This window comes from Drosophila sulfurigaster, chromosome 2R, assembly GCF_023558435.1.
Source record: "Drosophila sulfurigaster albostrigata strain 15112-1811.04 chromosome 2R, ASM2355843v2, whole genome shotgun sequence".
Lineage (NCBI taxonomy): Eukaryota > Metazoa > Arthropoda > Insecta > Diptera > Drosophilidae > Drosophila > Drosophila sulfurigaster.
Genome location: NC_084882.1, coordinates 20,189,725 through 20,206,665, shown reverse-complemented (window position 1 = coordinate 20,206,665; position 16,941 = coordinate 20,189,725). Strand labels below are relative to the sequence as shown.

The 16,941-nt window shown below is 40.5% G+C and overlaps 1 protein-coding gene across 1 annotated transcript in view; it reads left to right on the top strand.

Moving 5' to 3' along the window:
* Positions 1-16,420, top strand: part of LOC133836222 (uncharacterized) — a 120,530-nt gene extending 104,110 nt beyond the window's left edge. The window contains 5 exon segments of the mRNA XM_062266588.1: positions 309-482; positions 858-971; positions 3,889-3,922; positions 5,073-5,608; positions 5,714-16,420. Coding sequence (XP_062122572.1) covers positions 309-482; positions 858-971; positions 3,889-3,922; positions 5,073-5,608; positions 5,714-9,240 — 4,385 coding nt within the window. The 3' untranslated portion in view covers positions 9,241-16,420.
* The last annotated feature ends 521 nt before the right edge of the window (positions 16,421-16,941 follow it).

Below are 16,941 nucleotides of genomic sequence, written 5' to 3'. Positions count from 1 at the left end.
TAATCCGGCGTACTTGCCACTGACAGAAATCAAACGAAGCGCATGCAGCGGGCGTGTTGCGACATTTTCCTTGTTGCACATACGCCCTGTTGTTTCGCACCGCTCTTTAATAGCTCTTTCTCTCTCTCCATATATCTCATTTTTTTGTACGTATTGCGAATTTAATTTATGCATCGACAAATTGTTTGTAATTTTAGTGCTATTATTTGTCTGTATGATATGCAATTAAAATACGCGCCATTTAACCGGAAATATCCATAAAATTGCTATTTACATATCTGACTCTCTGCTTTGTATCCACTTTTTAGACCGCTTCCATGCCGAGGATATGCTGCAGGACACTCGCGAGGATTGCTACCTGTCCACACTGCAGATTCATCACACAGATGAGCACGACTCGCGTCCCTATTACCTCGTCGTCGAGAACGAACGAGGCACCGATCGCCATGCCATTCATTTAATTGTGGAGGGTACGTTTGCAGGTGCATAGTGTTTTCTTTATTTTCCTACCATTTACACATAAGTTTACACACGAATACACACGCGGACAGCCTTGCAAAGCACTTTGAAGCACACTTCTTCAACATGCTTTACAGGATATCCACAAGTGCAGCTTCACTTGAGCTCACTCTCACATAACTCTCGCTCATTAATTAATTTTAATATTTACGCATTGCATGCAAATGATAATAAAAAGAATCATTAACTATTTCCCATATGGAATGCAGACATTAATTACTTCAATTAAATTCAAACCATATATAAAATGTAAAATTCTTTTTACGCTGCCGATAACAACAAATTAACAACTCGATTCCATCGCTGCCCCCTCAACACACACATCCCACATCGCGTAGAACCTTTGGAGATGAGCTATCTGCTGGGCGTCGCCGGCGGCTGCATGGCTGCCATTTTCATCCTGATCTGCCTCTGCATCTATGCAATCAAGAGCAAGAAGTGCTGCTTCAAGGGTGAGTTCAACCAGCTACATTCCATTTTTATAATTTTAAATGATTGTATATTCGCATACTCAAATTACACCAATGTAAAGCTTTAAAAAAATGTGACTGTATCTGAACAGTTAAAAGTATTTGAAGTATTTATAACTAAATCCATAGATATTCAGATATCTCATATGATTATAGCAGAGACTTCTAAGTGCTTTGTAGTTATTCCTATAAATACCTTTGGCTATTCAGTTTGAGTTTTTAGTAAGGAAATATTTAAAATATTCTTTATAATATAAAAAATTATTGAGAAACTATTGAGAACTTTAGTAATTGTGACATAGAAGTAATTAATTTTGTATTTGGAACGACATTTTGTTAAAACATGCAATTATTAATAGTTTTTTGGTTTTAGGTATTGTGAAATAATTGAAAATTTGTTGCTATATCCAAACTTAATAAACAAAAGTAGTGTATATATTATATTTATGATCTACTGAGTCTTTCAGCTATTTTTAATTTTATATTATATAAGAAAGCTTCTCTGTATAGAAATATTCACTATTGTTAATAACACAGAAAAGATAAACTTATTAATAATTGGATATGCAATGATAAATTGCAAATATATTGCAATTGCATAAATAATTTCAAAGCGCTGATAAGAGTTGTTGAAATCAAAATAAGTACCTTTTTCTCTTTCCAAAAACACTCTCTTCAATTTGTAAGTTGACGCCAAAGGGTGGGATAATGGAATGCGATAGCAAAGTGCAGCGTGAAGGAGTTGCTCATTAAAAATATTGAATTCGTCTCAAAACAAACCCCACAAAAAAAATAGCAAAAACAGTAGAACCAAAAACGAAGCAAAAAAAAAAATTAGATAGACAACAGCAAAAGGACCTGAAAACAAAAACAAAAACAACAATTAGGAACTCAAACAGCAGCGAATATTAATTACAAACGCCTCAAAGCCGCAACAATTAAAGCATTTCTTCATTATTCTGGCAGATGGCGACGAACTTTGAGCGTCTCGTGCCCGTCTCCGTGCCGCTTCCCTCAGCCGCATGCCACGTTCCTGTCACACTAATTGCAAAAACACAAAAAACTTGCTGCACAAACACACACACACACACACACACACACACACTGAGACTCCGACTGAGAGAGAAAACATGGGGAGAAAAACGAGCAAAGAAATGTGCCAGAATAGCCGCGCCTTTATTTTGCTTGTTTTTTATTTTGGTGTTTTTGTTTTCTTTACTTGATTTTTATTTTTATATTTTTCTTTGTTTCCGCTGGCAACTGGCAACTCAAATAAATCTCATAAAATATTCATTAGCACATTTTGCGCCGCCAACATGCCTGCGGTCAGTTGGCCAAGACAAAAGGGTTAAGGTCCTGTAAGGACGCAGCTAGCATTTCAAAGCGACGACTCCATTCTTTTCTGTCCTTTTAATGCGTCTGCTTAAAGTCGTTAAATTTTCGGCCAAAAAGAAAAGGGGGGACGGGGCTGGCTAATTAGAAATCAAAATCCAAGCAGAAAGCGGCAAAAGTTTTGCTCAACGCGCAATTAAAATGCACATTTGGTAAAAACAATTTACAAACAGCTAAAAGAAGCATAAGAAAACAATTTGGCTTAAAAGAAGGCAAAAAGAAAAGTTTCTGCTTTTTCTCCCTCAGCCCCTTTCACTTTCGATTGGGGGGAACTTATTCAAGGACATTTACTCTAAAAAGTGTTTTTTGCACACACTGAAATTGTGCTTTGGGATTCGGTTGCGTGCTTTAAATCCAACGTTGCCCACAAAATTGGGGATCAATCCTTGGCATGCTACAACGGCGCGTGCAATTTATCAGTTGTCAATCAAATTGTCAATTTTCGCTGGGAAAATGTTGAAATTTGAGACACAGCTGCCGCCAGTTGGCAGTTGCCAAGTTATCAAATGCCATTTGACATATCTTCAAGTGAGGAAAACTACACCACCCAATCGAAGGAAAGCACAATTTCATCTAGTATACATCCATCAAAATTACCTCATTCTTTATCCATCCGAGTGTCTGTATTTCTTTTTCTTTACTTTTTGGGCATCGCAACTTTACACCTTTTGCCATCAATTGGTTCACGCCTCATTTGTCAAAGTGTAAAATGTATTTTACAAATGTATCTGTATCTGCAGATGTATCTGTCGCTGCATGCACCCGTGTGTAGTTGCATATGTGGCTGCGTCTAGCCATCCATCTAAGTCCGTCAATCAGTCTATAAATATGAATAATATCAGTATTTTATACTCTGCAAATTTAAATTCGTTAAAAATGGGTAGCTAAATTAAAGAATAGAGGTTCAAAATTCTTTATAAATTCCAACATATGTTGAATATATCTTGGTCGCATAATAAATCAAGCAAAATATTCTTTTTGATAATATAATTACATTTATTTGTACGTGTATTTAAAACGCCAGTGCGTCGAGCATACCAGCTATTTATGTACATATATAATTTTCCTTGCCTCCGATTTCACAACTAATTTGACGACAGCCCTAAACAAATAAAGTTACAATAATGTTTTTACTTCAAACTTTCAGAGTAAACGTTTTTCTGTTTATTCAGATTACGACTATACTTTCATATTGAGAGAGAAATAAAAAGCTGCATGGATTATTAAATAGTTTAATTTTGGCACTTTAAGTGTTATTAGTTTAGACATAAGTTTATTATTGACTCATAAATAATATATTAACTTCGTTCAATTTTTAAGTGCTAACACTTTTCTCAATACTTGAATAGTTTCTGCTTAGAGTATTTAAAGGTCAAGTTTCTGCTATACACAGACTCGCTTATTCAGAATACCGCGAAAAGTCGTGTTATAAGAAATAAAATATATAAATAACCAACCAGACGAACAAGTGCTCGAAACTCATGCATTATTTTTACTCGTTTTGCAGGTTCCACTGGCTATAAATCATCGGATAAGGACAGGTAAGTTGAAGCATAACACCCTCACACACACCTTAACAAACACACACAGTTTCCACACACACAACAAATGGTGGCCGGTTATGATACATTTTTATAAAAGGCGTGCGCTGTGCAGTGCAACGAGCAGCCAACAGGTGGCGCTGGCGTGCCAATTTATGCGTCCCGACTGGCCACACACAAACACACACTCGCACACACATATACACCTTTATGAGCAAAGCAATGAATAATGCGGCCACAGCAGCGTGTGTGCTTGTGAAATATTTTACGTTTTTCATATATTCAATATTGCCAAGTCGACTTTTGTTTGAAAAATATTTCAGTGTTTTGCCGCGCGCACACACAGCATCAACCAAACACACACACACACACACAAATATATATAGCGAGATGCCAGCGAGCGCAGACACAGACACAAATACTGACACGCCCCTTAACAATCGCTCATTGCAGCCTTCGTTTTGGCTGACATGAGTTATGAGGCCGTGGTGGTTATTTGGCTCGCCGCTTGACTTGGCCGGCACCTCCCACGCCTCCTCTCCATTTCCTCCATTTAAAAATTACCATATTTCGCTTATGCTACAAGCAGACACACATACGCACTCGTAAAAGCGAAAATGCAATTGCATAGCATAGTTTTTGGGGCGCGCCATTATGGAAACGCTTTTGCGTGTGTATGTGTCTGTGTGTGAGCTGCAGCGGAAATGGATTTTGAATTTCCGCTATAAGTATATTTGGCAACGCTGCCACCGCATCGCCAACAGCATTTTATTATTTATGCGACCAGTCAAGCGTCCGACCGCCTGCGCCAAACTTTACTCCCAAAACTATACACACACACACAAAAAAAAAAAAAACATAACAGCATTGAAATTCATAAAATTGTTGGATCAATCAAAATGTTAGGCAATAGAAATTTCGGCGGGTATTTAATATCCCCAGCTACTACAGCCATGGCCTCTAGGCAGCGAAAATAGATGAATATTTAGATATGCGACAGGCATAAAATTTGCCAATCAATGCCCGCAAATTAGGAAAGCCTCCTCTCATTCACATCCCCACAACAAACACAATTGTCACCAAGTCGTCGTCTGGGTTTTTTGATAAGACACTTTTCTCTGACTTTTGCGTTTTTGTTTGTCGCCCGCAGCGAAAAGGCTGATTTGAAATCACGCTCGGATAGCACAAGTGGCCCCCAAGGTGATTCAATTTACACCACGCCCGCCGGCTTCCATCATCATCAGCAGCAGCAGCAACAGCAACAACAGCAGCAGCAGCAACATCAGCAGCAGCAACAGCAAGCAGCGGCAGCGGCCGCGTTGCATGCCGCTTCACAACATCCGCAACAACAGTATCCAGGACATGGCTCGCCGGAGGCAATGAAGGTACGCATGGCTGCAATGATATTACAACCGCCCACTAGGGTCTAGCAGGCAGTTGATAGCGAAAGCAACGAGCTACAACAGCAACAACAACAACAACAAGAACTACAACTACAAACACAACATGAACAACAACACGATAATAGTAACAACAACAAGAACAACAATAACAATAATAATTCAAGCATAACAACAACCACACTGACCAATAGTAGTAATAACAACACAATTGAAACGACACCAGCGGACAGAAGCTCAGATGCAGCCAGAGGCAGCAGCAACAACAGCAGCAGTAGCGACAACAATATGCTGGTGTCAAAGGGGGGCAGTTGCAATAGTCTAAGTCTAGCAAGTACGCTAAATAGTAGCAAAAATAGTAGTAGCAGCAATCAACAACAACAACAACAACAGCAGCAACAGCTTGAGAACAATATGAACTGCGAGCTGAAACAAATACCTATCATAGGGAAACTGCTGCAGCTGAATGTGACCAGTGAGGAGGAAGGGCAGCAACAGCAGCTGCACCACACGGGGGCAGGGGACAATAAATTGAGTGAAGAAGAGTCACAGCTGCTGCTGCAGAAGCTAAGCATCAACAATCCCTTCTATAGATTTCGCAAGCAGAGCAACTCCTTAAAGGAGCTGCGACGTTTGCGTCGACGCAAGCGACGCTCTCGATCCGAGGCAGACTTGCGACCACAGCAACAACAGAAGAATCTGTTAAAAGAACAATTAGTACACCAACACAATGAAGCCAAAGTTGTAGTTGTATTAGACAGTAAGCAGTATTTAGGCATAAATAATCCTAACTCTAGACAGCATAAAATTAGCCTTAAGACTAGATCCGTAAGCAGCCTACGCCGTTCACCATCACCGACAACAGCAACACCATCGCCATCGCCCACGCCCGGCGACAACTCCACGGTGATTACGAATCCCTTCTCCATATTCCACGACGATGAGATCCTCACACTTGGGGTTAATCCTCGCCTGCGCAGCGCCAATAGCGCCAATTCGGCAATACGCGCCAATGTGCGGCCACAGCGCAGCAGCTCACGCGGATTGCGTCGCCTCTTCGAGTCGAGCTCGAATTGCAGTCGCCAAGCAACGCCAGCCAATCCACATTATCTCCATGGAGTCCCTGTGCGTCGCTTTGAGCGCCAGGACTTCACCGAGGATGCCACAACCAGCAAACCGAAGCGCACGCGCGCCATCTTCAAGCAATTGTCGCTGCGCAAGCTGAACAAACCGGAAGAGCCGCCATCGATGCCCAAGCTGAAGCTCAGCTATCGCTATCCGAATCGCACACAGAGCATTCAGAGCATGCGTGCCGCGGGCAGCGGTGGCTACGACATACAGCACACGGCATACAGGCCACGCCTTGTCTCGACCACACCCAAGTCCAATTACTTTGAGCGGTTGCAGGCGAAAACGCGGCAAGGCATACAAAAGATACGCGAGAAGTGCCGCAACTTCAAGGCGCAACAGAGCGATGCCAGCAGCAGCGGCGGCGGTAGCGAATTCAGCGGCTTCCACACTTTAGCCAAAGATGAAAGTTTCCGCTTTATCAGCGATCGCGCGCACATCTCCAACTACGAATCACGATGCGCTGCGGCGCATGCCGCTGGCAAGCAAGCGACCATCTACAAGAGCTACAAGTCCGAGATAGATCTGAGCAAGAATCTGCACTATCTGGAGCATTATCTCGAGCAGAACTTCGAGCAGCAGCTCAGCAGCAGTAAACAGTCGGCGCACTCCGTGGGTCGCATTAGCGGGGCACAACGTCGTGCTCTCGCCGCACAGCGAGCGCTGCCAGAGGCATCTGAAACGAGAGCGAATCGACGCCATAAGCGAAGTCAATCGCAGGCAGCAAGCAGCAATTACGAGAATCTGGGCACATTGCCCATTTCAGCGCGTGCGGGACGTGGACAGCAGTCGGAGGACTCGATGAGCAGCTCCGATTACGCTTCAGTGTTCAGCGGTCCAACAGCTCAGCAACCGCGGAGCGTGGAGCAGGAAGAGCAGCAGCGGGAGCGAGAGCAGCAACAGCAGCAGCAGCAATTGGAGCAGGAGAGGGAAAGAGAGCGAAGCGAAGCTGTGCTTAAATTGCGCTACGAGCATCCCGACAAAGTGTGTGAGTACTACTTTGATAATCTGACCAACTATGCGCTGGGCCTTGAGGAGAGCGAGGATTTGCTGTTAGCCGAAAGCGCCAAATCAGCGCGTTTCTTTTACGACGACGATGACGACGACGATGATGATGATGAGGTTGTAGATGTAGCTGTGCCTGACGAACTGGATGAGGAGAGTGTCAGGCAGCTGGCAACGTCTAACGAGTCGGATTATATGGCTCGCGATATACGCATTCGCATCAATATGAATGAGTGCGATGAAGAAGAAGACGACGACGACGACGACGGCGAAGCTGCTGATTGGCAGCATCGCAAACTGCAACAGGAAAGGAAAAGGGAAAGACAGCTCAATCCTGCAGCCAGGACATCGTATAATGAGAATCTCGCCGAGAGCACATTCTATCAATCGCTCAATCAGCATTTACAGCGACAGGCGATTGCAACTGACGGGCAGCAACAGCAACGAGCAATCGATAGGTTGGACAAGTCGTCGTTGGAGGCGCCTCTGGGTGGCGAGAGCTACTTGGCGCACTTTCAACGTAGTCGCAGCCGCAGCGATTTCGACCGCGTGCCGTTGCGACACAACGAGGCAGAGGCCATGGAGCAACTGTACGCCCGCGGCGAGTACTATGGCTTTGGCGGTGGCAGCGGCGGTGGCGGTGGCGAGGTGCCCACCGAGGTGGTGTATGCCACAAAGCAACGACGCGCCGACCTCATGGAGGCGCACTATGCGCGCAGTCATCAGCAGCAGGGAGCAAGTGGCAGCAGTAGCAGCAACAGCGGCAAGCGCTATTTTATGGCCGGCGGCAGTGAGGCAGACAGTTACAAACGCAGCCATGCGCTGCGCACAGCTGCAACATCAGCATCAGCAACTGCAACAGCAATGGCTAACGATGTTGGTGGCTTGCCAGGCACTGATGCGCTCTATGCCACCAGCAGCAAACAGTTGCAACAGCAGCAACAGCAACAGCTGCATAAAACTGAGCCAGCATCAACGACGACAGCAGTTGCAGCTGCAACAACGCCCTCGGCGGCGACAGCGACAGCGACAACGATGCTGTCAGCTGGAAATGCAAACACCAATACGAGTGCAAATAATCGCTATATGCTCGAGAATTTGCGAAAATACTACGCAAATCAGCAACAGCATCCGCCCGCGCACTCAGTCAACTCATCCTCGCTGTCCAATTCATCATCATCGAACTCGTCCATGTCGCAGCACCAACAGCAGAAGCTGCTTCTGCCCACCGCATCGCATATCTCGAAACAGCAACAGCATTTGCAACAGCAACTGCAGCAGCAGGCGGCCGTTGCACGTCGCAACTCGAGCACCTCGAATGCCTCCTCGACAGCCGACAATTTTGACACCTTCATCGCGCTGCGCAATGCGACAGGTGCAAGTGCAGTTGCAGTTGCAGCTGCAACGACACCCTCCACAGATTACATGGCCAAGCGACGCAGTCAGCAGCAGCAACAGCAGCAGCCGCTGGCGCCGTCGGCTGGTGCTCCGCTAATCTCGGCACTCAACTATTACGGCGCAACGCCAACAACAGCGCCCAACATCAGCAATGGCAGCAACAGCAGCAGCGGCGGCAGCAATGGCAATGCCAACAGTATTCTCACCTACAATGGCAAATTATCGGCCACCGCAATGTTGTCGCAAGTCAATTTGGGACGATCTGCTGCAGCATTGCAGCAGCAACATACAACACCAGCAGCAGCAACAGCAGCATCCACATCCGCATCCGTTGGTGCAGGCTTTGTCAGTGAACACGAGTCCTTCATTCTGGAATATGAGTGTTAGCGACCGATTAAATTACTATCGATCGTGTGGCATGCCTCCCAGCTGCCACACCTGTCCATCGAATGCGAATTGCTGCGAAATATTTCGCTTGCATTCTATCAGTGTCTGTGTCTGTATCTGCCTCTCGTTGCATGTTTATCCATGCAACAATTCGGGTTTCGTTTGCCCAAATTACAATTACAAATTGTTAACGCTGCTGATTGGATTAACGTTGTCCTGCCTCCTCCATCAGCGCTCTCCCAATTGACCCACTCGAATGCTGTGTACAAATGTTTGACAATGCTTTCAATTCGCATAGAAACTCGGCATTCTGTTGCTGGCAAATTGCTTTTATCATTATGTGCTATATGAGCTCAACGCAGGATTTGACACGAGTTTTGGGAATGCAATTGAAACTGCAACTGTGTGAGAGTTTAAACAGTTCATTAGTTAAAGCAATTGCACCGAGAGAAATACTACTTTCTATAACTATTCTGTAATATAAGCTATATTAAAGTCATTCTCCAGCTGATGGATTCTTTTTTGAAACTAAAATCATAAATAAATTTGGAGAAGATGCTTTTTTGCCAAGACAACGACCATTTGAATCCACATTTTGGATACTCATCTGAACAGACTTTGCTCACTGAAAAATCAAGCATTTTAAGAGCTATTTCAAAACGATCAATTAACTACTCAAAACTGAGCATTTACTATGAGAAAAAAGACAAACATTTGTTACAATATAAATAACTCTAACTAATTAATAACTATTGCATATATTCAAACTAAGATTCGGCGTGAGAATAAGAAAGGCGCCGAACTAACGAACTATCCACTGCTGTAAATGTTAGCTGTATGTAAATGAGCCTCATGCTTATGTATGTATATGTATTAAATATGAAACGTAATCATCATGTATACTCGTAGTATATGTATGTATAGTTAGGTATACCACATTATCGTAAACTACTGACAATAAAAACAATTCAATTAGCATTGATGAAAAGTCTTACAAATTGTAATGTTAAATTAAATTAATTAGCCAAGTTAATAGCAAATACACAAAAACACACACAGAGAATCACAATTACAGAGTAAATCAAATGTATATTCTCGTTGAGAGCAAAACCATAACGTATATAGTACATAATCCCCTCTCTACTCGTCTACTTGTAAGATACTCAAATTATGTAAAATTAATTATTCCTTCATTACACATTTATCAAATTTTCCTGCTAATCGTTGAAAGAAGAAAACTCTTGACATACATATTTACATACAAACATAAATGTACACTTAAGATTGTGCGAGTATTCTGTGAGTTAAGTTCAAGTTGAATCCCACTCAAAGTTACAGAAATTATTATACGTAAACGTTGAAATAATACCACTAAGCGGAAGTTAGACTATGCCAAATAAATGAAAGTCACAAATGTATCCCCCATTGCAAAGCTATTAAGTTAAATTAAATAGTAAACATTACGATACAGCAAAAAAGCAGCTTAATAAAAAAATACGAAATACGAAAGGACAATTTGAGCTTCCAGTTGACATAAAGGAAATTAAACTACGACTAGTAAAATTTACAACAAACTGCGGCGAACGTAATGACAAAGCGCATAAAATATGAAAATCTGTAATTAAGCTGAAAGCAAGTAATGAAAAAAAAGAAATGAAACAAGCAAAAACAAAAAAAAAAAAAAACGAATACAATAACAACGAGATATCCAGGCGCCAACAACGTATTAAATTTATTTATTAATGCCACAGCAAATGCGGGTCAAAAAAGGATATATTGTGGCGATGGCGAGAGGCGCCACGGCGTATACTTATTGTACGACTTCAATAAACTGTGTGTGTTTAATTTTAAGTATCACTGTAAATACAACTACAACTACAACAACTAATTGTAATAAACAAACGACAAAAGCAACGAGCGACAAGCGCTGAGCGACGAGCGACGACTTTCAACTGTCGACTGACTCATTAATTTCTCATTTATTGCCAACATATGCGGCGTATGCGCGATATTTTCAATCATAAACCCCAAAATGCATTTGCAACACGCGACTGCATATAAATATTTTCATAGCCTCGACTTGCAAACTGTAAAAATGATTGCCATGTAATTCCCTCTTTCCATTCCCCTCTCTCCTGTCACTTCCTCCTCTGAAAGCCCTCTCGTCGTCCCTCTTCATTGCAATTATCTGTGTGCGCGCAATTTATCTCATTTGCGGCTGAGTTATTTCCAACTGCAGCAAATAACACAGGGAGTCTTTTACCCCATCCAACTCATTGAACCCCTTCGCAGGCAGGTTGCCCCGTTTCCATTTGTGCCGAGGTATTCCTTGCGATACCCTGTAAATGTGCAGATTGGGAATGCCAAACGCTTAACGGGGAAAGGCGTTTATAAATTATATTTTCAAGGCAACTTTTTGCCTTCAAGCATGCACAGGGTATCTGCTAGTCTATCACTGCCAGACATAGTATTTTTTCATCATTTGTTGCACATTGCAGCAGCGGCAGCAGCAGTAGCAGCCGCATGTAGCTGTTATTGTGGGCCAGCCGAACACACTTTTCCGCTTAATTTACTGGCTGGCAGCTGTTGGCTTTGCGCGGCAACCAATGTTGTTGTCGCCGGGACGAAAGAAGAAAGAAAGACCATGGTTGACAACAGCAATTGCTGCATAATGCATATGGGGCAGGTCCTGCCTATCAACGTGCTGTAGCTGCAACAGCAACAGCAACGACGACAACAATAATTCATGGCTCGCTTTATGGCTGACCATCAACTTATCGGCAGTTTGTAGCTGCAACGTTTCAACACGATGCAATGCAACGCGCAACGTATCGCAACTCTGTGTGGCACATAAATTAATGAAAGTCAAATTAAAATTCCTTTGATGGCGGTCTTGAGGTCTCGACGTTATCAACTGCAGTCGCTTGTTGCAACACACATACACAAACAAAAACATAAACCAATTAATCTTTTTATCAGAGATAAATATGTGATTTATACAGCTTGAGATTTGAATTTGATTTGTTTAAATAAGTGAGCAGAAATTGAGAATGGGGCACGACAACGACAGCAAACCAAAAGACTAAAGACCTAAGATTCTTAAAAACAGCCACACATACATATATACACTAGACACACACATCTACACCTATACACTACACACACACACACACACACACACATCTGCTAATACTGTGCCGTGACTTAACAGAAATTGAACTTATATCGTATATAATATTTCTTATGTGAAGTGAAGGCGATGCTCCATATTTTTCCCCCCATTTTCTATGCCTAAGCCTATGTTTCGTGTTTACATTTGTTTTAAGTACTCTTATTGCAACAACTACAACAAAATAACTACAACTACAACAGCAACTATAACAACCATAACAGGCAACCAAAAAGCGCAGCTTTAGCTGCACACAATTCAATTAAGTAATCGTATTGATACTTAGTATTCTTACTTTAGGATATATCTTGATGCATTCGTCTCTCTCTCTATCTCTCTCTTTATATTATATATATTTCTCTATTATTTAATGTGCTAATGTTAATTTTAGTTTATGTTAATGTTACTCATACTTATACTTAAACTTAAACTTATACTTATATGATTATATTTTTCATATTAGTTTTTCGATTTCGTCGAGATTCCAGTTGATAACAGACACAATCACATACACATCCTGAAAAAAAGATATATTGATAATGAAAACCATGTAAAACATTTAGAAATCAAAGCAAGTAACCAACCAGTTAAACCGCATTCAAGAAACCCAAAAACTTTACACTATCAAGAATGTAATTCTTGTTTTTCGTATTCTAACTTTCGTCTGTATGTATGTATGTGCTCCATGACATTTTGTGCATTCTTTTAATTCAAATTTATTTCTGTTTCCGTTTCTGTTACTGTTACTGTTTGTTTGTGTTGTGTTGTGTTTCATTTGACACATTCTTTTTGCAATAACATTCATTTATTTCTGTGTGTAATAAGCAACCGAAACAAACAAAATCACTATTTACCACCTCTCCCCGAGAACCTCGAGAAATTCCTTTCGCATTTTTGCCTGCTTTGCACGCGATTTGAGCGCGTGTCGTGCGCGTTTTTAACAGCGTCTATTACGCTATCAGTTTTGTACAACATGCAACTTGCAACATGCGACTTGTTTGCCGCTTGCTTAACTATCAACAACTCTTACTTTTCCATTGTATTTATTTTTTATGTTTATACATTTTACTCCTTTTTTGCTGTCTCTACGTTGAGGCATGTTTTACGATCTCTAGTCTTGGCGACAGGCAACTTTCACATAAACAAAAATATAAAAAGAAAGTGTAAAAAGCAACATGAACTGTTAACCGCAAGCATTTACTTTTTCTACCTAAACATTTGCCACATTTATTTAAAGTTTCCCCCAAAGAAAAATGTTGTGCGTCCGAATTTGTAACTTTTTTGTTTTATTTTCATAAAGCTCCACAACACACTCCTTCTACACTCGCACACACTCACGTATGTATGTAACTAAATCTAGTGCCTACTTAAAATTCGGTATATGCCGCCAAGAATTTCCCCCTTTTTCAGTTTTTATGATTGCCGTCCCCCAAAAGTATTTTCCACAGCATTCTAAAACTGAGGGACATCAAGAGTTGTGTGTGTATGTGTGTGTGTGTGTGTGTATTGCCCTCTGCTTGCATTCTACAACTTGTTTACACTATGTTTAAATATTTATATTTGTTTGTTTATTTCATACATTTTGTTGATGTTTTCCTCCTCCGGCTCATGCAGCATGTCGTGTCATGTACATCATGTGTGTGATGAGTATGTGCGTGTGTATATGTATGTGATTTCATTTCATTCCATACAAGTGTAGAATATTCGTATTTTTATTTTTGCCGTGATTGTAATTTGTCTGTTTGGGCAAGCGCAACGGATTTTGTGCATTCAATTAACCCCAGCAATGAATTGTTATTAATCCTTGGAGGATAACAGCATTGCTTACAATTTGTTTTCGTCTGTGTTTTCCGTTCTTGTTTGCGTTTGTGCCTTTAAAAACCAACAAGTCTCATAAATAAACGCCACGTCAGCCAACTCGAGACACGCACCACAAACTTTATCAGTGCATAAATCACAAAACTTCAAGTTCTGGCCACGCCTCGACCAAGACAAACCAAGGCAGTGGCAATGGCAAAAGCAAAGGCAAAAGAGTCGCTTTTTCATTTCTTGGCCAATTTGTTAAACGCAGAAATCAACAAAAGCATTTTATTGCATCATTACACAATTTGCAGCAAACAATGCCACGATGTTGCAAGCAGGCACGGTTTGCAACTTGCCACTTGCCAGCTGCCAGTTGCCACTTGCCATTCCATTCAGAAATTTATGCCCAACTTTCGACACTTGTTGGCAGTTGTTGGTCTTGAAGAATGCTAGAAAAATGCAGGAGCTATTGCCGCATACTTGATGCAACTTGAGCTACATTTTGTTGTACATCTTGTCTGCTAATCGCATAATCCAATTAATTGTACGAGTTGTGAAAGTTGTTGGCCAAACTCAACTTTGGCTTAATGCCGCGTCTTATGGCATAAACTCGAGCAGCAGTCAACAGCAGCATTTTCGCAGGTATTTTCTTGCATATTATGGCCAGCACATATGCACACTCACACACACCCACACGCATGCCCACGACTCACACACACAAGCATTGGCACACTCACCCAAAAACACCCACACACACACACACTCAAATTAGCAAATTGCAAAAGAGCACTTGAAAGATAACTGCGAGTTTTCACTTTCACTTTCCCAAAGTTGTATTAACTTCTTCGATTGGCACATTTCATTTAACGTTTAATTGCCTTATGCAATGTATTAAAAAAAAAGAACAACAACAAAAAACATTCTCATTTCATGCGCTGTCAACTCGGTAACAGTGCATTAATTATAATTCTTAATTACAACCAATTAAAGCCGGGTTCAGATATTGCATTAAAATCGAAAAGTATGAACTGAAAACTTCCACCCAGATGCCAACCCGCAGCTTCAACCGCAAACGCGAAGTGCAAACAAATCAAACGCAATGCAAACATTAAAAAAACGAAAGCACAGAAACAACAACAAATTGCAACAAATATACATATCTACTGAATGCATATAGAGTGCAATTATTATAATTTCATTTTTTGCTGTCAGCCATAAAAATTGGTTTCCTTTTCTCCAGTAAGTGCAGAATGTTATTTAAAGCGAATGAATATTTTCACACAACTCAATAAATTTAAGTGCAAAAAATACACTTATTAACAAAGATGGTCAATAGCTCGATAATTATCAGATTAAATATTCTTGACCACGAAAATATGTTGATTCTAAAAAGTTGTATTCAATGATTTCGTTACACATTAAACGTATTTTTTTTAACTTTCTCTTGTTAATGAGTGTAATTGCAAAAATGAAAAAAAAAATCACAGTAATGACAATTTCAGTGTGTTGCATCATCGATAAACACAACACAACCAGGCACGTTGAAATGAATATTTTACTTTTTTTTGTTTTGTGTGTATTTTTCCAACACTCTTAATTTCGTTTTTGGCGCTCAACGTAGGTAAACACAAACCTGTTTGCATCCTTGCAATGATATTGTATGAAACGCAATGAATTTTTCCTCGAATTATGCATAAATTTTCAAAAGTTTTGTTTCGGTTGAAGTACATTTTATGTTTGTTATGTGTCGCTCTGCGTGGTTAATTGTTTTGATTTACATGTGTTAATTATAAGTAATTGAAGACGACAACCTTATCTGCATACATTTATACCAATTTAATCGATGTTTTAATTTAATGATTGAGCCTACATTTACATATATAATATACCTTTTAGTTTAAAGTAAAGATATATGAGACAGCGTGTTTGCAGACCCCAATTAAAATTGAAATTACAAAGCCTGGCGGCCAATCTGGCACGAAAAATTGTAATGATTAATCACAATGATGATGATGATGATGATGATATGGATGGTGATGACGTTTTGAATCTCAAGTAAAATGCAATGTAAATGTGTGCACTTTGTATTTAATTTATATTATTAAGTGTATAAAATAAAATTATTAATATGCCTTTATTTATTTGCAACTGAATCGCCTAAAGCAACTCAATAATTTGAAATTAAATAAAACTTATTCATTTTATGTATGTTTTCATTTGTTTTTATTATGGTTCTGCGAATAAATTAAATCAATCAAACAGCCAACAACTATAATCAAAATAGAAAGAGCACCAAATATGTATACTTACTCGTAGAACGAGATCAAAGTCAGTTTAGTATTTGTTCCTTTCTGTTTCTCATATTCATGTTAAAACTTTGATCGATTTCCAATCATTTTCCTATATTTTGTAGCTTTATTTAGCAAGCTTGTAATACTTGAATTAAAATGCATTTAAAGGATCCGAAATCGTTGCAATTTTTAACATGAGTTTGAGAACTATTTAGAACCCAGACTTCAGCTCAATTAGCCACGCGATTCTTTGAACGTAGTTAAAGCTGTGCATTAATTAATTTCCATGACAAATCCTAAGTGCATCCCAAAACGCTTAGCATAATTGATTAACATAGATAGTTGCAATTTATAACGTTTTATATATTTTATGTAGTAGCAAATCTCTTCACGAATTGTGTTTGCCAAGCAGTTCAACAAACAAAAAGACCGAAACCA